General features: G+C 29.6%; 3 protein-coding genes across 3 annotated transcripts; 2 read left to right on the top strand and 1 right to left on the bottom strand.

Moving 5' to 3' along the window:
- Positions 1–2073: 2073 nt before the first annotated feature.
- LOC124915399 (cathepsin B-like protease 3) lies at positions 2074–4613 on the bottom strand. The gene is made up of 11 exons (XM_047456107.1): positions 4435–4613; positions 4191–4244; positions 3991–4071; positions 3744–3900; positions 3621–3625; positions 3457–3531; positions 3239–3364; positions 2938–3156; positions 2734–2847; positions 2541–2576; positions 2074–2452 (listed from the first exon to the last, which is right to left on the bottom strand). Exons 1-11 carry the CDS (start codon positions 4513–4515, stop codon positions 2309–2311), a joined length of 1092 nt encoding a protein of 363 aa, XP_047312063.1. The 5' UTR covers positions 4516–4613; the 3' UTR covers positions 2074–2308.
- A 9323-nt stretch (positions 4614–13936) lies between these two features.
- LOC124916673 (zinc finger protein ENHYDROUS-like) lies at positions 13937–16337 on the top strand. Its single transcript, XM_047457422.1, has 4 exons — positions 13937–14392; positions 14479–14875; positions 14963–15126; positions 15624–16337. Exons 1-4 carry the CDS (start codon positions 14281–14283, stop codon positions 16331–16333), a joined length of 1383 nt encoding a protein of 460 aa, XP_047313378.1. The 5' UTR covers positions 13937–14280; the 3' UTR covers positions 16334–16337.
- A 1588-nt stretch (positions 16338–17925) lies between these two features.
- LOC124914356 (probable cinnamyl alcohol dehydrogenase 9) lies at positions 17926–20043 on the top strand. The gene is made up of 5 exons (XM_047454884.1): positions 17926–18078; positions 18686–18799; positions 18867–19380; positions 19455–19608; positions 19689–20043. Exons 1-5 carry the CDS (start codon positions 17981–17983, stop codon positions 19901–19903), a joined length of 1095 nt encoding a protein of 364 aa, XP_047310840.1. The 5' UTR covers positions 17926–17980; the 3' UTR covers positions 19904–20043.
- Positions 20044–20901: the final 858 nt, after the last annotated feature.

Here is a 20901-nt window from a genome sequence, read left to right on the forward strand (position 1 = left end):
TATATTATGAGATTTTAAAATGTAAATTTATTAAACCAGTTTAATAATTTTTTTTAGTTTTTATAATAAATTAAACATATTATTTGAGATTATAATAAATATATTTAGTTTATTAAAATTATATAACAAAAACATAGTTATCTCAAAATAAAGATTGAAGGAGATTACGAAAAAAGAGAACACGCAGACAAGAGAGAGAGAAATTACTGGAATTGTTTGATTAAAGGTCAATTAGTTAAAACTATTGTTCAAGTTTATTTGCTCAATCAAACGAGCACTAATAATCTTTTCTTTATTCTCATAATTATTTTTTACAATTCAAACAATATTTCTATAATAATAATTTTTTTTACCAAGGATGGACTTTTATCATTAATTTACATTTATATGAATATTAAATATATTTTTTATTAATCATAATTTTTTTTGTTTACTTTTCCAATCGAGAGCCTTTTTGAATTTAATTTAGTGTAATAAACTCAATTTATTTGAATAATCTTGAGTAATGTTGATTTTGTGGATGAAAATATTTGTTGATAAAAGAATTTATGATATTAATATATAATTATAAAAGAATTTATTGAAATTTTAATTTTTAATTTTTAAATATTATAATTAATGAATTTAGTAATGTATTTAATGAGAATGGATGAATAATATTTGATTAAGATTGATTTTTTTTTAAAACCTAATCCAATCAAGCCTAAGTTAGAGCATCAAACCTAAAGTTAAAAATATAAAAAAATACATTGAAATATATTGTATTTTAGCCTGCGGATAAAAACATATAATTTATAAAAATATATATTGATACACAAAAACATAAGTATTTATAATTATGTAAAATAATAAAATTATAATTAATTTATATATATATATATATATATATATATATATATATATATATATATAATATAAGTCTATAATTAACTAAGATTTTAACTATTTTGAATATGAGCCACAACTAAAAATAAATATTATAAGCTTAAGCCTTATGGTCCAGACTCCAATTCAATGCAATTCAAATTTCATTACACAATTTTTTAAAACTATTTTCTTATCTCCTTTTCATCTATTCTTATCTTACATTGTTCTAAGACTGAACATTCACTCCTAGTAAATTTAATTTCTCTAAAGATGAAAAAGTATATACATAATTTTTTAGTAAAAAATATCTACAAAATTTCTAAACTTAGTTAGAAATCAAACCCTTCAGTTAGAAAAAAAAAAACTAAAAAGGCCGAAAATCTCAAATTAGTTTTCCACTAAAAAGTGGAGCCATAACTATACACAAGTCATATTAGATTCATAAAATTTAAATAAATAAAAAAAACTAGTTTAAAAATGACTAAGGGCTTTCTCCACCCTACGAGCAAAATGGGGTTGGAGTTGCCCATTTATCCTACGGCATTCCCAGCGGCATTTTGTAGATCCGGCAAATATGGAGAGAGAAGCCGACAAATTTAGCGTAGTTCATCACTGCAATTAGGCATAAAATGTAATCATGTCCTCCAACTTTTGTGTTTCTTTTAATTAAGGATTTCTTTATTTATTTTTATATTAAACATTTCTCTAATTTTATATATTTATAATCTTTTTATATTTATATATAATTTATTTAAATATTTAATAATTTATTTATCTATATTATAAATTTATAATTATAAATAATATTAATATAGAAAAATTAACAACTTTCAGAAAACATAAAATAATAATAATTCGTTACATATTATTAATTATTAATTTATAATTAAATTTTGTTTCATAAACAAATAAGAAAAGATTGAAGTTAAATTTATAAAGTTTTATAAATATACAGATAATATTAGTAAAGTTAAAAAGTTGGTATAAAAAAGAATATTCTAAAAATATTCTTTTGAGTTTGGAAATGAGTTTTTAGGTTGGAGATAGATTACTGTTTGATGTGATGTTTACTGCATTTTGGAGTTGAAAATGGTGGTGAGGGTTAGAGATGGCCTAATAAAATGAATATAAGGCCTAATTCCTCAATAATAATTCTGAATCAAGACTCATCTACTATTTCATATATTCTGCTCAGACAGTCCCCTCTTTAAGAAAGACACATTATATTTATATGCACATGAACAAATTGTCAGTAAATAGGAAGATCATATAAGAAAGTAAACATTTGACAATCATACTGCGTGAAGATCATAATAACACAACATAAATAGTATACAACAAACAATATTATTATTCTGTATTCTCCAACCACCGCTAAGCAGATTCGTCCTACACATTTGTGCCATGACAGTCAGTTGGGACGATATATTCATTCTTTTCTTCACATTGATGCATCCAGAACTTCACCATCTTCATTGTCGTCAACCACCTCTGTAACCAGGTTTCTAGATGAAGGCAACCCTGCAACTGCATCTTCTTCAATCCCACATTCGTTTAATCCTCTTTTTATCTTGAATAATCCCTCCTGTCATTTTTTAAATAAGATAAATACCATAATCAGGAACATTCTTAGGCTTTCAACTACAACCAAGTAACCAACAAACAGAACTCACATCTCCCCAGCCTGTGTTCCATTGATTTGCTAGAAGCTGCAAATTATTAAGAAAAAGTTCAATTATTGCAATGAAAATCTAGGAATCGGAAAATTAGCATAAATTTAGGCTCATTCTTCAAAATTTTGTGATTTTATTCTATTCATAACACTAATTCAATGACATTTCATTCCAAATACTAAAGAACATTTACCCAATAGTCCTCCCCATCAGCAGAAGTTCCCCATCCAATCAGCTTCACAGCATGACCACCCATAACATCACCCGTTATGTGTTTGTAAACTCCTGACTTGTAGTGCGCAAAATCCTGCATCCACGAAAGAAAGCAAATAAGCTTGTAGCAACATTACAACAAAAGTAAATCCTGATAATTTGAATTTCCTCCTTTCTAGTTTACCTCATAAACAGTGAAGGCAACTTCTACTGGTCCGTTCTTGTAAACTTCTGCCATAATACTGTGTGGGTCTGAACCGACTCTGTATGCGCTGACACTGAAGTGCTTTGATTTCTTCCAGAGCATGTTTGTGTTTACACACTTTCTCGAACACTTGGGAGTGTCATATGCAGGTTCACATCCCGGGTGGGAGCAACCAGTACTATCGAAATAAGGGTCACACTGCCAACAACAAAAATGATTAAAAAAAGACTATAGATAAGTTCTAGAACATTCCAGTGCACAGTAGGGGGATAATCTCAACCTCTTCTGTGACAACACCATGATGCTTAAAGTATCTCCAAGCATAAATAGGATAACCGCCATCACAACCGCTACCGCACAAAAATCCACAGCAAGCAAGAATATCATTCACAGAGAGTGATATATTCTGTAATGAAGTAAAGTTCAGTTATATAAGATGATGATATAACGACTAAAACATAAACAAACTTTTCAAGATTGTCTGTGACAAAAAATCACCATGTTGTATTGGATACAAAAACGATCAGATAGGGATTCAACAGCACCAAAAGCCCAACAAGAACCACAATGACCCTATATATTAACAAGGAAGAACTCATTATTCAGTTGAAAAATCCACCAAATTTAATTGAGGAAAGCAAATAAGTAGTGTTTCTCATTACCTGATCTTTAGATTGGAACAGTGCAGCAGTTATTACCACAATTGAGACAAGAGAAACATTAGAATGAATGCTTATAGAAAAGAAAAAACATAATTTGGTAAAAAGACAATATAAGTGAACTACCAAGAATTCTTCCAATTGTGTGACATTGAGGCCAAGCTGTTCTAGCATCAAATTCAGCTGGCAAATCTGAAGTTCTTGGATGAACAACAATTGGAATTCCCCTAAGAGCATGTGCAGGTGTAGGTTTCACACCAAGGAGACGCTTAAATTGGCTAACCTAAAATGATAATTGACATGATTAGAAAGGAATGCATTCATAAATTGAGTTGGAAAATAAAGCACAATCAAAACTAAGCCCATAACTCACTGTGAAATTAGAAAATTTAGGATTCATGTCGGCTTTCCAGCCAGCCTTAGGATTTCCATTAATCAGTTCTATGATCGGCTCCTGAACAACCACAAAGATTGAAGAATCAAGATTTTCAAATCAACATATGCTTATTACTACATGGAAGGAAGTCTTGCATAATACAGATACAGGATAAGATATCTGAATCTTATTGATACCTGAAGAATCCTGGAGTTTAATTTAAGATGAGATATTGGTTCTGATTCAACAACCTGCACAGATTAACTGTCTAATATAAGCTTAACCCGATACTAAAGTCAATTGCATCCATCTGGAAGTAGAATATTCAAGAATTAAGTTCCTATAAAATCAGATTTGGTTGAACTTGGCAATCTATAAACATAATCAGGACTAGAAAAGTCAATCAATTCCGTAGCCTGGAAGATGTGTCAAAAAGCTTACCCCGTAGACTTGGCCGGCGATGGCGCAGATGATCAGAAGTTGAATGGAGATGGCAATTAAAGGACTCTTCATCATCGTCATCTCTCTCTCTCTCTTTCTTTCTTTCTTTCTTTCTCTAACCAGCGATTGGGTTTCTCTATATATAAAGTATATCTTCCTCCTTGGTGAACCCACCTCTTCTTCTAGCACAAGTGGGCTACCCCAAGATGAAAGGAAGATTTTTGATATGATTATGAGATATGGGTAGGGGTAAAGTTTCCGACTTCCAAGGAGAGAAAATGTTTTGATAATATTAAGGAGTGGGTAAAACCTAACCGGATCATAGATCCGACCGGGTTTGGTTCATGTGGTCGTGTAAGTGTTAAGCAAAACCCACCTCCCTCGATAAAGTCCAATTAATCAAGTGATCAATAATTTGAAAATGAAATTTGGATCTCAATCAATTCAATTATCGCATATAGGCTATTAAAAAATGAAGAAGAAGGAAAAATACTAATAGTACGAACACAATGGAAGCATCTTGCCGATGCTGGCTTGCCATTGTTCCCTTATTATAATGATGATAATGATGATGTTGTTAGGGCTAATTATATTACTTACAATAATTCATTCATCATAATTTATATACAGTATAAGTATATATATATATATATAAAATATAATTTAATTTATTATATTTTACAAATGATCTTAGATCTCTAGGTTTAAGTTGTTTACCTCATTTTTAATACCTTTGGATGTTTTTGTAATTTCCTAGGACAATTCGCTTTTGTTCTATGAAATCAATATATTATAAATGAATGGAGCATTTATTTTAGTCTTGACACAATTTTTTCCCCTTAGATTGATCGCAATGGTACTAAGGATTAGTACATCAACGTTGAGTGAGATAATTGTGAAATATATTATACACATAATTAGCCTTCGAGTTAGGGCAACTCACTCTCTAGAACACCCCATTTAATAAAAACCTAAGATAGTGATACGTTTTTAGAAGAAAATGAAAAGAGAAATAGTTTCACCTCAGCGATGAAGACAATGAAAGGTTGAATAACATGAGCATATTGTTACGGCCCATTAATGTTACGGCCCGTTCAAAGGGATGTCGAGGTTCATTGAAGTTTTGGCCTAACCAAAAAGAGGCATAATCATCCAAGTAAGTCCACTACAAGTAATATTCTAGAAGCATTGAAAAAAGAATGTCCTAGAGTAATAAATGTAGTTGTTGGGTAGTAGGCTCATTAATGAGGTATCTATATATCTATATATAAATATATATATATATATATATATATAATGATGTTTAATTTTTAAAGTGTCCGGATTGCCGGGTCGAGAGCTGTGGTTAATTTTATATATTTATAGAGTAAATGGATACTTGGGTCGGATTGTGGGTTGACCCGCCCATAAACTTAAAACGGTTAAAAATAAAATTTAAAATATTGTAGATATGATTCAAATTTGCAATCTATCAAAACAAATACAATTTTTTAACCAACTAGGCTAATAACACTTTATATTTTAAATTTAACACCAAATTTGATAAACGCAGGACATTTTAACAATATAAGTTTAATTTTTTTACTAACTATATATATATATAATGATTCTTAATTTTTAAAGTGTCCGGATTGTCGGGTCGAGATCTGTGGTTAATTTGGATATATATTTATAGAGTAAATTGATACTTGGGTCGGATTGTGGATTGACCCACCCATAAACTTAAAACGGTTAAAAATAAAATTTAAAATGTTATAGGTAAGATTCGAAATTGAAACCTATCAAAACAAAATACAACCCTTTAACCAACTAAGCTAATAACACTTTATATTTTCAATTCAACACCAAATTTGATGAACGCGAGACATTTTAACAATATAAGTTCAACTTTTTAACTAACTAATATATATATATATATATATAATAATGCTTAATTTTTAAAGTGTCCGGATTGCCAGGTCGAGAGCTGTGGTTAATTTGGATATATATATGAGAGTAAATTAATACTTGGGTCGGATTATGGATTAATCCGCCATAAACATTTTTACCGTAATTTTTTTTTCACTGTTTTTTATATTATTACTCGTGCAAATGCACGGAATACATACTAGTTTATGAGAATATCATTAATGGGGTAGTTGAGATTATATAATTAATATGGTAGTTTGGAAGTATTATTAATATAGTTGTTGTAATTAGTCTTATAAAACCTTAAAGGTTTTCCTCTGTAAATCACTAAATAATCATTCAATTTAATACAATCTTATTCTAAACTTTGTTTTTCTCTCTAAGTGTTCTTGCATTTGAGTTTTCTTGTTTCAAACAGGCTTACTAAGTTAAAATCTTTTCGATCTAACTTAGTGTCACACGGATCTAATTTTAGCACGTGACAATATGTTCTTACATTCAAGAAATTCATTGATGAAATCATCGAAGGGGTGACTGAATATATAATCTCAGTATATTCCCTTATGGTTACAACTAAATGACAACTAAACTAGCTGACTATTACCAAAATTAAAGAAAGGAATAAGTTAAGGGATGGTAATAGAAAATGTACAAAATAGAAAAAAAAAAGAAAAAAGAAAAAAGAAAAAAGAAAAGGAAACAAATAGTTTCTTCATCGGGTAATTGTGGTGCCTCCACGTGGTTACTCGTGGGCCTTTCGATCAAGGTTTAATCAACTATCGTAACATATAGTTAGTTAAATTTAGTATATATTTAAACACGAGATGTTGTAGCATAATGATAAAAACTAAAAAAATTATTGGGTTATGGTTCAAATCTCACTAAAATCATTTTTTTATTAATTTTTTATTCTAAAATTAGGGTAGAAAAAACAATTTCACATTTTTTCAACTGGGTTTGGAACAGCCCAAAACTCGAGACCGACTCTGAATTTATACACTACCATCATGTTTTTAAAATATTGATTCAAAATTTTATCATCTGTTTACTTTACATAGATGCGGTAATTTAATTGAAATAAGTTTTTCAATTAGATAATATTCTTAGTATTTTAATATTAAGATATATTGGTACATGCTGAATCAGGTTGTTTTGATTTTTATGAGTTGTCTTTCGCCGATTTCCGTTCTCGTATTCAAACGATAAAAAACAATTGAACTCAAATGAAAGAATTTAACAAAAGAAGAGTTTTGAACCTCACTAGAGTGGTCATATGGAAAGAGCCAACTTAAAAGACTAGAAGGTCACACATTCGATTCCCATCGGAAGTGCTTTGAATGAAAGTGGAAGGTCACGACTTTAGGGTGTCTTGCTAGTTCTCCATAATGTGTAAAAAAATCTTTGTTAGCTCGGTAATTGGTTATAAAATTAAAAGACTAGAAGGTCACACATTCGATTCCCATCGGAAGTGCTTTGAATGAAAGTGAAAGGTTATGACTTTGGGGTGTTTTGCTAGTTCTCCATAATGTGTAAAAAAATCTTTGTTAGCTCGGTAATTGGTTATAAAATAAGTAGGAAGTTATATTATTTATGATTAGTTAGTAAATTGTTAAGACTCCAAATTTGTGACCATTTAAAATGCAATATTATATTTTTGTTATTAATAAAATTGTAAAATATAAATGGGGGTAAATAAGAAAAATGATGATTTTGATTGAAACCATATGAATATTGGAATTAAGTTATTAAATGGGACGAAATAAGCCTTGAGGATAATATTTCAATTATAAGCTAAAAGAGTTTCATTTTCAAATAATAATATTATGGTGTAATAGATTTGTAATGAAGTCGAATAGTCTTTGACATCGATAATTAGATATAAATATGATAATGATTGGTCTGGTTGGTTCATCAAAATGTCTAATTATCTAGTAAGATGTAATATTTGGAGATGAATTTATTATATATGGAAAAGTTTTCGTAAGTAGTCTAGATTCATTGTGGGGGATGATTATTTTATTAAATTTTGGGACGACATTTGATGTAGTGTCAAAAGTCTAACTACGACGTATCATGAACTTGCTTTCATTGCTATATGTGGTGAGACTAAAACCTAGAACATACAGAGAGTTAGAATTTGTAAGTATAACTCTATTGAATCGATTCTTCGAAAGCAAGACGTAGGACATTATTGGTCTGAACCTGGGTAAAACTCTTGTATCGTTATTATGTTTATTTTTTACTTTTACGTTATTGTTCTACATCCATTACCACTGCTATATTTTCGCTTTTCATTTTCGGGTGATAGTTTTCACAGCACTATATGTAGAAATGTCACAGTTAATGACATATTTGATCTTAGGTCTAGTGATTTTGCTAGTTTAATTAGATATAGAATGAGATTAAACATTATGGAGACTTCGTCCCATAATAAAATTTTACTTTTGGTAGGACGCAAACAAGTGTCACCGTCTGAACAAGACATTATGCGTTGGCAATATATGAATAGTTTCCATGTGGGGCATTGATATAAGTTGTTTGCTAAGATAATTCCATATAATTTTTATTGGAAAAAGTTTTGGGAGTCAAAGATTCCATCCAAGATCTCGTTCTTTTGATGAAGCGTTATTAATGGTGGAATTATAACAGATGATATGTGAATGAAAAAATGTTGTATTATGGCTAGTCGTATGTGTCAAGAAAATGCTGAATCGGCAACTCATTTACTTTTGCATTATCGAGGGGTGAAAAATATTTGGAGTCTTTTGTGGAGTATTATTGTGATTAATTGGGTGATGTTTGAGTCTTTAGATAGTTGCTGGAAAGTTTGGATTGATGCATCTTATATGACAAACCTACATATTTGGGTTATCATCCTAATTATTTCTTCTTGGAATATCTTTTTGAAGATAAATCGTCGAACTTTCAATGATCGTAGTCGTTTAATGCGTACCGTTCATAATATTATTATTATTATTATGTTTTCTAAAATTCGTTCAGGAAAGTCAGTAGTATTTGTCGGGGAGTTAATCGTTCTCGAGTTTACGATAAATCGTCGAACTTTCAATGATCGTAGTCGTTTAATACTTTTTATTTTTTGTTTATTATTTTAATGTCATGCTTTGTTGTTGTGTGCTTAAACAATATTTTTTTATTTTTAATCTATATGGACATTTAAAAAAAAATTGATGGGAAGATTTAGGCATTTTATCTAAATAAATTCGTTTCCTTATTTTATATATGAACTTTGAAGATTAGAGAAGATCAAACCAGATAAATATAATATATTTAAAGAAAAAAAACGTAAAATGAATTATCTACTTTTAAACAATAAGTGCTAAAATGTCTTGGATTGGGCTCACATAAAAACCCAGCCCAAACAGATCAAAGAGAACCCAGCGACTACAAATCAGTCCGAAAAGGACCCATAATCCAATCGCGATTAAAATGAGTTACAATAAATAATTAATTAAATATAATATATATATATATATATTACTTTAAGAGAAATATAATGAATCAATTTGATAATAAAAATAATTTGATAAATGAAAATATACAATATGATCGAAATAAAAGGTGACTCCAAACGAAAATATACAATGTGATCGAAATAAAAGGTGACTCCAAATTAAAGATAAATTTTAAAATTTCCTTATTTTTTTTTATAAAATTCTAAAAGAGATAGTCCTTCTAAACAACTAAAGAATGAATAATTTTATTTTTATAAAGATGCGGAAAAAAACCGGAAAAATCGATAACCAAACCGATAGTTTATCGGTTTTTTTTTACCGATTTATTGGTTAACCGGTTTTAGTGGTTCCGGTTAAATGGTTCAATTTTCGGTTCTACTATTTTTCTATCTGTTTAACCGGTAATAATTTAATTATATATTTATATTTTATAATTTATATTAGTTGTTTTTTTTAATATTAGATATATTATAATATTTAATAATTTATATTTATTAATTATTTTTAAATTTTAAATTATAATTTATATATATTTTTTTAGAAAACTGTCTATCACCATTTTATTAAGAAAATATAATTAGTATATTATTATTAAGATAATCATTATTTTATTATAATTTATTGATTTCATAAGAAGAAAATACAACCATATCCGGCTGGCGGCTGTATACTTTGCTGGAGGCTAATACATAAATTAAATTAATTTTTTCTTAAGAACATAAAGAAACTAACAAAAATAACTATTAATTTAGAAATAAACACAATAGAATAAAATAATAGTACGGTAAACAAAAATTTTGAAAATAAATTCATTTAATACTTAATTTAAAAAACTTAATTATCGATTCTCGGTTAAATTGGTTAACTGACCGACCTGAATCGGTAAAACCAGAACTGGTAAAACCGATATCAATGTTGGTCAATTAACTAATTTGTAAAATAAAAAGTAAAATTCTGGAACCGATTAACTAGTTAACCGATAAACCGATTGATTGAACACTTTCATTATTAATAGATTTAGCGCTATAATTTATAAAGATTAAAAATATATACTTTTTCTTTAAGCATTTCATTATATTATATATATATATATATATATATATATATATATATATATATATATATATATATATATATATATATATATATATATATATATATATATATATATATATATAATGTCTTTTAACAATTATAAAGGTTTATTTAAAAATAAAAGTTAAAATAATAAATTCATTCAAAAATAAAAACCACAAAGACGTGTTAAAGTATAGAAAAGGAACGGACGCCTCTTAATTGGTTAAAATTTGATTGTGAATAAATTAAATATCAATATGTAATTGTTTAATTAATGATAATATAGTGATGTATAGTAAAATTTGTATTATTTCTTCTTATATTTAATACTTTTTGTGACCAACTCAATATAATTTTTATTAAACTGGCAGGGTAACCAAACTTTAAAGGTTTCATTACCTAATTTTAATATGCTTTCCCATGCCTAATTTAATTGGGAGTTCTTTTTATTAACTATCTTTTAAATTTTGTGCATTAAGGTTAACATAGGAACTCACCCGATATTATTTCTTATTTTAATTTTGTGTTTTTAATAAATAATTTCACCTATGAAAAAACTTCTTATTATCGAAAGTGTGGCTCCCCCAAACACCTCTACGAAGAGAGTTCTGTATTTTGTCATTAGTTTTACCATAAAAAAATCATTTTTTTTATATAATTTATGAAATAATATGTGTATTGTCTTATTATATATATGGTCTCACATTATTTATTGCTTACATTTGTACATTTCCAGATATAGACCAAACCGAATTCTATTTTCTAGGCCTAGCTAACATGAACCTTTAGAGCAATCAATACAATTAGGAAAAAAGAATTGTGTGCCTTCCTTCTTTTTTGAGTTAAATTCACATTATAAAAATTGAAAATCCTGAAGAACTAACTTATTAGGTTCATTTTCTATTAATGTTAAGATTCCACACATTTAGTAATGCAAGAACGGTTCAAAATCAAAAATATAGAGGGGAAGTTAGGGTTTCCATGTATATAAATTATCATGAAAGAATTATCGTTTAGGGAAAAAAACAAAAACAAATCTAACTAGTATTTTTTCAAATTTGTTGATGACCGTGTAAGTCCAAAATTCTTTTATCACGGGTGATAGTCTGGTAATCTAAGACGGCAAATTGAACGATATTATTGGTAGCATCATTATCTATTTTTGTCTCAAATGTAAGAAAACTAACCGTCGAGATCCTATTTTACCAAAGGGTCATGTGCCCGACTCAAATTTGTTGTTCTAAATGATATGTTCCATTATGTATCACTTTCACAAGAATTAATTATTGTAAAGAATAAGTCAAAAAGTAATGAAGAGAGAAAAAAGAGCTCACATATTTTTTGAAGGTGGTACAAAATGGAACATTTCATTTGGAACAGTAGATCTCGCCTTGTTTGAGGAATGAACTTTTTAGGTTTTATCTGGGTTTTATCAAAAAAAAAAAAAACCTTGTTTGATAAAAAGTAGGAAAAAACTAGTTCTTAAAATTTGAAGACTAATTTGTCCTTTGACTTTAGCGGATATAGTGTATGGGAGAGAATGATGGTTTAGAGAGAAATGATAAAATTAGAGGATAGTTTTGGTATTTAAATGATAAAATTATTTGATTTGATAGTTGATAAGATGTTTGAATTTTGAGATAAAAACTGAATTTTATAAAAAATAAAAAACCTTTATACCTTTGATACCTCTTACAAAGAGAAATAAAAATATAATTTTTTTTTAATTATTAAACCTTATTGTAATAGGGCACCAGAATAACTAACCTCATATTTTCTTAAGTGGGCAGTTATAGGGCCTATTGTATAACTTGTTTATAGACATTCATGTTTTTTAAGAAACACAAAGAATTAATTTGGGGAGTAATGTTTTGCTTCAAAATTATTTGAAACTCATCAATTATCATTTGTTGGACTGGTTAGATGTAAAATGAAATAAATAAATGATATTTTTAATATTTTTAAGTTTTTATTAGACCTGCAATCCAACCAAACAAAATCTGAAGTTCACACAACAATATTTGTGGACATGGACGGGAAATAGAAAACATTTCTTTAATGACAAATGAAATAGTGATATTTTTGCTTGTTACTTTATAATAATAATAATTTATTAAGATAATTCAATTGTTAAGAAATAATTTTTTTTTTTTTATTAAAGTGTTTCGGGAGAAAGAATCTACTTAATAGATTAAAAGATCACGGTTCAATTAGGATAGAAAGTGTTCGAAATAGAAACAAATAGAGGGAAAGAAATAATTAGTATGAGATCAAATAGTAAATTAAGATAATTTTATTAATTACTACATTATTTAAAATATATATAGTTTTTTTTAAGGGCCCAGCATGACAATTAGTCACAAGCATGTACCCTTGAATGATTATGAAATTTGAATTATAAAAAGAAGGCATCATTTACAAGTTCATATTGAATTATAAAAAGAATGCATCATTTACAAGTCAATGACAATAGTGATTATTAGTAACATCTATGTGTGTGAGAGGAAAATGTCCGGCCGGCTTAATTTAGTTAATAAAATTTCATTATAACCTAATCCTCACTTGCCTGTTATTGTTATGCTTAGGTTCATGAACAATTTCAACTTTAATATATATTTTAAAACTTATTAACAACTTCTATTAATTAAACTTGTAAGATAAAATTGTTGACTTGGTCACGTGCTGTTTTTTATTTGTCACAATGGGCAACTTCATCATCTATTCTCTTAATTTAAAAAATAAATCTCCAAAATTAATTTAAATGTATAATGCTAACTAACATGCATGAGTACTTATTATTACTATTTAATTAAGTTCTAAGATTATTAAAAGCACATCTCTCATTTTAATTTAAACAAGATCTTAGGTCATTACATTTACCTATACCAAATAAAATATTAATTAATTATTTTTTGTCTTATTTATAATTTGGCCAACCAAAACAGGTCAGTAAGATTAAATTTTAAATTATAATTAAAATATATGAAGTCAAATGTAGCTTATAAGAGATTTGAAAATCAAAACCAGATATTCAGAAAACTAAAATCAAACTCATCGATTCCTCGTTTCCGACGACCGATTTAACTTTCCGGCGACGGCGACGGCAACGGCAACGGCGGACGTTTGTTGATATCTGCTGCAAGAGTTAACCTATTTGTTTATCTATCTTCTTCTTCTTCCAGTTCAGGGAGATTCTGTCAGACTACTGTTAGGTGGGGAATATAATAAGCAAGATTGACCGGTAGATAGAAAGAGGTTCATGTCGAAACCCTAGAAAAGTAAACAGCACTCAAAAAAGCTTCAAAGATCCTGTCATCATAAAGATGTTGTTGTCTTCCTTCCATTTCTTATTTACTCAAGTTTGAAAATCCCGATCCTTCAATTCGCCATGAACGACTCTACTGTTTCGGGTGAGGCCAGCGTTTCTTCCTCTGGAAATCATCCACTTGCTCTAAAACCACCGCCGCAGAAGAAGAAACGGAATCTAGCCGGAATGCCAGGTACGAAATCTTCAATATATATATATATATATATATATATATATATCGAAGAACAGTGAAATTAGGTTGGTACGTTACTTTTGCAGATCCAGATTCAGAAGTGATTGCTCTTTCACCAAAGACTCTGCTGGCGACGAATAGATTCATATGCGAAATCTGTAGCAAAGGATTCCAGAGAGAACAGAATTTGCAGCTTCATCGTAGGGGACATAATCTTCCATGGAAATTAAGGCAAAAATCGACGAAAGAGATCAGGAAACGTGTTTATGTCTGCCCAGAACCGTTATGCATTCACCATGATCCGTCTCGAGCTTTGGGCGATCTAACTGGTATAAAGAAACATTACTTTAGAAAACATGGAGAAAAGAAATGGAAATGCGAAAAATGTGCTAAGAAATATGCTGTTCAATCGGATTGGAAAGCTCATTCGAAGATTTGTGGGACTAGAGAGTATAAATGCGATTGTGGAACTCCGTTCTCAAGGTGCTTGATAAAATGCTTCCTCTGTTTTTTGTTGATTTCTTTTGTTGTTAAACAATCTTTGTTTTGTTTTGTTTTGGGTTTTTGAAGGCGGGATAGTTTCATCACACACAGGGCATTTTGTGATGCCTTAGCAGAGGAAAGCTCCAAGGCTCCGACAGGCCCACCGCCTGCTAGCTCCGACAAGGTTCCATCGCCACCGCTAGAGCCACCACCTCCTGTAATATCATCTCTTTTGCCTAGCCATATTTCAGGTATTACTGCAGCACTATTTTTTTCAATTATTTTTCTTAAATCAATTTATCATCATTTTAACTCGATGTAGAGTTATGATCTAAGCAAATTTAAACCCGTTAGTAAGCTCAAGTTAAAAAAGTCTTGTTTAAAAGACCAACTATTTTTCGTTTATAACACGAAGCACGATTGAAGCTTGTGTAAGTTGTGCTAGGTTCATAAAATTCTAAAAAAAGTTATCTAAAAACATTTAGATTTGCTATTTCCTAATAAATGGTTTTAGCTTGTAGCTATGGTACAATCAAAATGACTTAAATCTATTAAAAATTAAATTTGACATCAAATAAATCAAAAATTATACGATAATGACCAAAAAGATAACAAAAATGAATGTTTAAGAGTACTTCAATTTCCATCTAGAATACCTTTAAATTCAAGTTATGACAGCATCCTACATTAAAAAAAAAAAAAAATCTATTCATTCTTTTGGTAACTGTGTTCTTTCTATAATTACAAGAAAACCCAAGTTCCAGCCAGATCATAGAGGAACAAGCACTTCCAGTTCCCACCACAGGCTTTAGCACAAGTTGTAGTGCCGCCTCTACCAGCAGCTCAAGCAACAATGGCAACGCAAGCAGCAGTATATTTGCAAGCCTATTTGCATCATCAACTGTACCTGGTCCAACCGGATATATGGACTTGATCAGATCCATGGCTCATACCAATCACAACCCATACACATCCACCGAACCCACATCTCTATGCCTTTCAACAACCAATCACTTACACAATCAAGGGTCATCAATTCTTGGCCCCACAGGACAAGAAAACTGTATATTTGCACCTCCTCCTCCCCCAATTTCTCAGCCAGCAGCTATGTCTGCCACGGCTTTGCTCCAAAAGGCTGCCCAAATGGGTGCGACGGCTACAAATGTGTCTTTTCTTAGCGGATTGGGGATCATTTCATCAGAAAACGCCTCTATTCATGTTCCTGGGCTTCCGGTTGATGGGATCGGACCTGCAAATTTTAAGGAACTCATGATGGGCACTTCCTCTTCATCTGTGTTTGGTCCTAAACAAACCACTCTTGATTTCCTCGGTCTGGGAATAACAACTAGTGGTAGTGGTGGTGGACCTTCTTCTGGAAGCTTATCTGCCTTTATAAATTCAATAGGAAACGGACTTGACCTAGAATTTGTGGGTGAAGACATGGGAAGAAGTTCTTGACAGTCAAATTAAGATTGATGATGTACAGGAATTTTAAGTCACATGGATTCTTTTTTATTGTTGTTGTTGTTGGGTGGCATTATTTAAGGTTTAGGTCTATGTAATATAATAATTTACCCTTAAATTAGGCATAAACAAGAGTCTTGATGGCTTTTATTGTGGAAAAAAAATAAAAAATTCTCTGCAGAAATGCTAAGGGCTATCTTTTGTTCTTAAATGAAATAATAAAATTGTTACTCCAAGAGATATTATTAAGATTCTTCATAGACCACATAAAGTGCTAAATTGCTATAAGTGATAATCCAATATAATTATTGACATTTGAATTAATATAGTGTTTTATATTTATAATAATAATATTTTATTATTAATTAATGTTATTATCATTAGTATTATTATAATAATTATAAATATTAAATAATTATATATAATAATAAATAGGAAAAAAGTTAGATTAGAAAATATAATTATAAATATTAAATAATTATATATAATAATAAATAGAAAAAAAAGTTTAATTTATACAACTAGTTCAATTAAACCTATCAACTAATAAAAACCATTTAAACTTACTTATTATTAAAAATTGGTTAATAGTTTTTTTACTAACCATAACCATGTTTAATTATTTTTCAAAAATTTAATATTTATTAATTAAATATTATTTTTTCTCTCTTTTATTTTTAATTAATTCATTTATTTTTTTTTACTATTTTTTTTTTAATCTATTATTTTTTATTAATTAATTAATTCATTTAACTCTTTTTACCAATTTTTTTTATTATTTTGTTTCTTTATATATAACATAGATTATTTTAAAATTAGTGAATATTTTTTAGGATTAATACTTAAATATTGTAATGTATAAAGTAGTTCAATGTTTTGATACTCTAATATTTTCATATTTAATTAAAGTATTTTTATTAAATAATTACTTATATATTATTTTTTTAAGAAATTTTATTTGCTGTGTAAACTCTTCTACCACCAGATGAACACATATTATATATTAGTCATATTTATGTAAATTAAAGTAAAAATAACTGGCCATATAAATATATTGTTTTATAAACTAGCTAATTAGAAAAGAGATCAAATAATTTTAAAATATTCTAGGTTGATACAATAAGAAGCAAAACCGTAGATAAAAATAAAAAAAAAATAATTAAATAACAAAAAAAAATATAATAAAAATAAATAAATTAATTAATTAATATAAAAAAAAAATTAAACAAAAAAAAATAAAAAAATAGAGAAATCAATTAATTAATAAAAGAAAAGGAGAGAAAAAGAATGAATATTAAATTAAAAAAAAAAAAACATCTCTCTATAGATTTATGTAATCCTATATCCTATAGGTTGTTTGTTTTGAGATTTTATAAAGGATTTTTATTTTATTTTTGTAAAACATTACATAAGTTTGAAACTTAAATCTTTTATGTACTATTATTTTTTAATGAATTAAATTTGATTTTACAATAAAATAAAAAGTTTCTTTAAAAAAAAATCAAAAAAAAATCAATTGTTATGGGAAAAAGTGTGATTTTGGTCATATAAAAGTTGTGTCAATGGAATTTCCATTTTCTCTGCAAGTCCACTACAGATCTGTAGAGAGTAGAGAGAGAGAGAGTGAGAGTGAGAGTGAGAATGGCGAAATCTGCTGAAGATATTCATCCGCGCAAGGCATTCGGCTGGGCTGCTCGAGACGCCTCCGGCATCCTTTCTCCATTCAAATTTTCTCGCAGGTGAAACAACAGAGGAAACTATTAATCTCTTTAACATACATGCATTTCCTATCTCTAAATAATCTCGTTATATATTCTTTTGAATGAATCCGATTCTACACGATGCAACCGATTGATTTAATACATTTATTACTCTATGTATATGTATGCATGCACTTTTCAAATCGGATTCGTGAGTTAATTTTTGACGTACAAATTTTGTTTTCTTACCGTCGCTTGTGTTGTGATTCTCTTAAAGTTGTTGTTTGAGAGTCAAATAGGATCATTCTAGCTACTCCAATGTCCATAGAATACAACTCCCTGAGGGACTTATAGGAATTCCTACCGTTGTTTTACATGTAAACCTATACTATACATAATTGATTTGAGGCAATTGTGTTTTCCCGACCTAATCTGGGATGAAGGCACCAACTGGACAGCTGACGAACTTGAACAACTGATGAACTTGAACAATTCATTTGATTCATGGTAAATGGATTGGAGAGGAGAAATTTTAGCAATAATATGTCATGTTCATGATGAATTCATTTGATTCATGATGCTTTTAGCAATCATATGTCATGTTCATGATGGATTCATTTGTTTTCACTTGGTGTATTTTTTGCAGAGAAAATGAGGACGATGATGTAACAGTTAAGGTCCTCTATTGTGGAGTTTGCCACTCTGATTTGCACACTATAAGAAACGATTGGGGTTTCTCTACTTATCCTGTTGTTCCAGGGTATGCCAATTCAAATATGAATTTGTTTGTTGTTCCAATTCTTACATAATTCGACTTATTGACGCAGGCATGAAGTTGTCGGCATAGTGACAGGAATTGGAAAAAACGTGGAGAAATTCACGGTTGGTCAAAGAGTAGGAGTTGGCGTCATTGTCAACTCGTGCAGAGCTTGTGAACCCTGTGAGCAAAACCTAGAGAATTACTGTTCAAAATTGGTTTTCACATATAACTCAACTGATCACGACGGGACAAAGACTCAGGGAGGTTATTCCGACACAATGGTTGTTCATCAGCGTTATGTGATTCGCTTTCCCGACAGTCTACCCGGTGACGCAGGTGCTCCTCTTCTATGCGCAGGAATAACTGTTTACAGCCCAATGAAATACTATGGAATGACTGAACCTGGGAAGCATTTGGGCGTGGTGGGTCTTGGTGGTCTTGGCCATATGGCTGTCAAGTTTGGTAAAGCATTCGGTTTGAAAGTTACAGTTATCAGCACCTCGCAGAAGAAGGAAGCTGAAGCCATTAATAAATTAGGTGCTGATGCCTTCCTTCTTAGCACTGACCCAACAAAAGTGCAGGTAAGTGAATCAATGAAGAAAACCAGTACAATGAATTCCTTTTCTTCTCATTGTTTGTTATGTATTGTTAACAGGGTTGTCTGGGAACGATGGACTATATCATTGATACAGTTTCTGCAGTACATGCTTTAGCCCCTCTGATTGGATTGTTGAAGCTGAATGGGAAACTGATTACTTTGGGGCTACCAGAGAAGCCATTGGAGGTTCCCATTAATAAATTATGCTTAGGTGAAACTTGAGACAGATAAATACAATTTCTTTTACAAAAAAAAATGATTTGATTCTGTAGATTATTGTTTGAATGGCAGGGCGTAAGCTTGTTGGTGGGAGTGATTTTGGAGGAATGAAAGAGACGGAAGAGATGCTTGAGTTTTGTGCAGAGCACAACCTAACATCTGAGATTGAGCTGATACGAATGGAGGACGTTAATACTGCAATGGAACGACTTGTCAAGTCTGATGTTAAGTATCGGTTTGTGATTGATGTGGCGAATTCATTATCGCCACAGTTGGTGAAGCTTTGAAGGGTTTATTATTGGTATGGCTTAAACTCTCTACTCTATAGACATATGAATAGTTGTTGATTATGAACTTCTTATGGTTTAGTCTTTTGGGGAGACATGATTGTTGTTGATTTTGTAATGTTTCTTCATTGTTTTGGGTTTAATGAATTTGAGTAGACAAAAAGAGTTAATGGCATATAAGAAGTAAATTACATTAAAACTCCAAAACAAAAGTGTTTGTAGCTATAGAGAACGTATTGTTCGTCGGAGGTATAGCCTAAATGAGCCGAGGAGATTGGGCCAGCAGAGGTGCTTGATCGTTCGAACTACTCGACAACACTCTTTACCTAAATGCGTTTTTTCGAGATAGACTAATATATTTAAACAGAAGATGTGTTATTATTTTGATCCTATGTTGTTGGTCTACCTTTTTGTTCTAAAAAAGAAAATTATTTTTCTTGGCCATTTTATTGACTTTTATAGTCAGGTGCCTTACTTTTTTTCTATAATATGAGTTGGTGATACTTCTCGAATAATTATTAGTAGATGATTATTTCTTCAATATGTCAATTTCGAAATAATAGATATTGAAGTTTTTTCATTGTTTTAAAAACCGTTATAGTCATCGACCCTAACCGGATTTTAAATTTAAAAAGAAATTGACTACAATTGAAAACTCATATCTCCCTTCATTAATCCAATCCATTTTTTTAGAAAGCTGATTTATCCATTTCTTAGTAACAAATAAGACAAAATAATTTCATTGTTTTTAAAACCGTTCTGGTCATCAACCCGATTTTTTTTTAACTGGTTTTAAATTTTAAAAGAAATTGAATATAGTTGAAACCCTTGTTTCTCTCCATCAATTCAATCATTTTTTTTAACGCTGGTTTCTGTTTCTCTTTAAGATTGCGACTAATTCCTACGAGTTAAGCACATAATTTTTCTTCTTAATGCCGCTAGGCTAGGAGAGAGGATCAATTCAATTCCCTTCTTTTATAGTTATTTCTCCGCTTCTG

Source organism: Impatiens glandulifera, chromosome 9 (genome assembly GCF_907164915.1).
Source record: "Impatiens glandulifera chromosome 9, dImpGla2.1, whole genome shotgun sequence".
Classification (NCBI taxonomy): domain Eukaryota; kingdom Viridiplantae; phylum Streptophyta; class Magnoliopsida; order Ericales; family Balsaminaceae; genus Impatiens; species Impatiens glandulifera.

What these genes read in the sequence shown, in the direction of transcription:
- LOC124915399 (XM_047456107.1), bottom strand. Translation starts at nt 4,515, where the DNA reads ATGACGATGATGAAGAGTCCTTTAATTGCCATCTCCATTCAACTTCTG. An exon ending in TTTGTATCCAATACAACATG is followed by an intron (nt 3,365 to 3,456) that starts GTGATTTTTTGT and finishes ACTTCATTACAG; the next exon opens with AATATATCACTCTCTGTGAA. An exon ending in GGAACACAGGCTGGGGAGAT is followed by an intron (nt 2,453 to 2,540) that starts GTGAGTTCTGTT and finishes AAAAAATGACAG; the next exon opens with GAGGGATTATTCAAGATAAA.
- LOC124916673 (XM_047457422.1), top strand. Translation starts at nt 14,281, where the DNA reads ATGAACGACTCTACTGTTTCGGGTGAGGCCAGCGTTTCTTCCTCTGGA. An exon ending in GAATCTAGCCGGAATGCCAG is followed by an intron (nt 14,393 to 14,478) that starts GTACGAAATCTT and finishes TTACTTTTGCAG; the next exon opens with ATCCAGATTCAGAAGTGATT. An exon ending in TTTGCCTAGCCATATTTCAG is followed by an intron (nt 15,127 to 15,623) that starts GTATTACTGCAG and finishes TATAATTACAAG; the next exon opens with AAAACCCAAGTTCCAGCCAG.
- LOC124914356 (XM_047454884.1), top strand. Translation starts at nt 17,981, where the DNA reads ATGGCGAAATCTGCTGAAGATATTCATCCGCGCAAGGCATTCGGCTGG. An exon ending in CCATTCAAATTTTCTCGCAG is followed by an intron (nt 18,079 to 18,685) that starts GTGAAACAACAG and finishes TATTTTTTGCAG; the next exon opens with AGAAAATGAGGACGATGATG. An exon ending in ACTTATCCTGTTGTTCCAGG is followed by an intron (nt 18,800 to 18,866) that starts GTATGCCAATTC and finishes TTATTGACGCAG; the next exon opens with GCATGAAGTTGTCGGCATAG.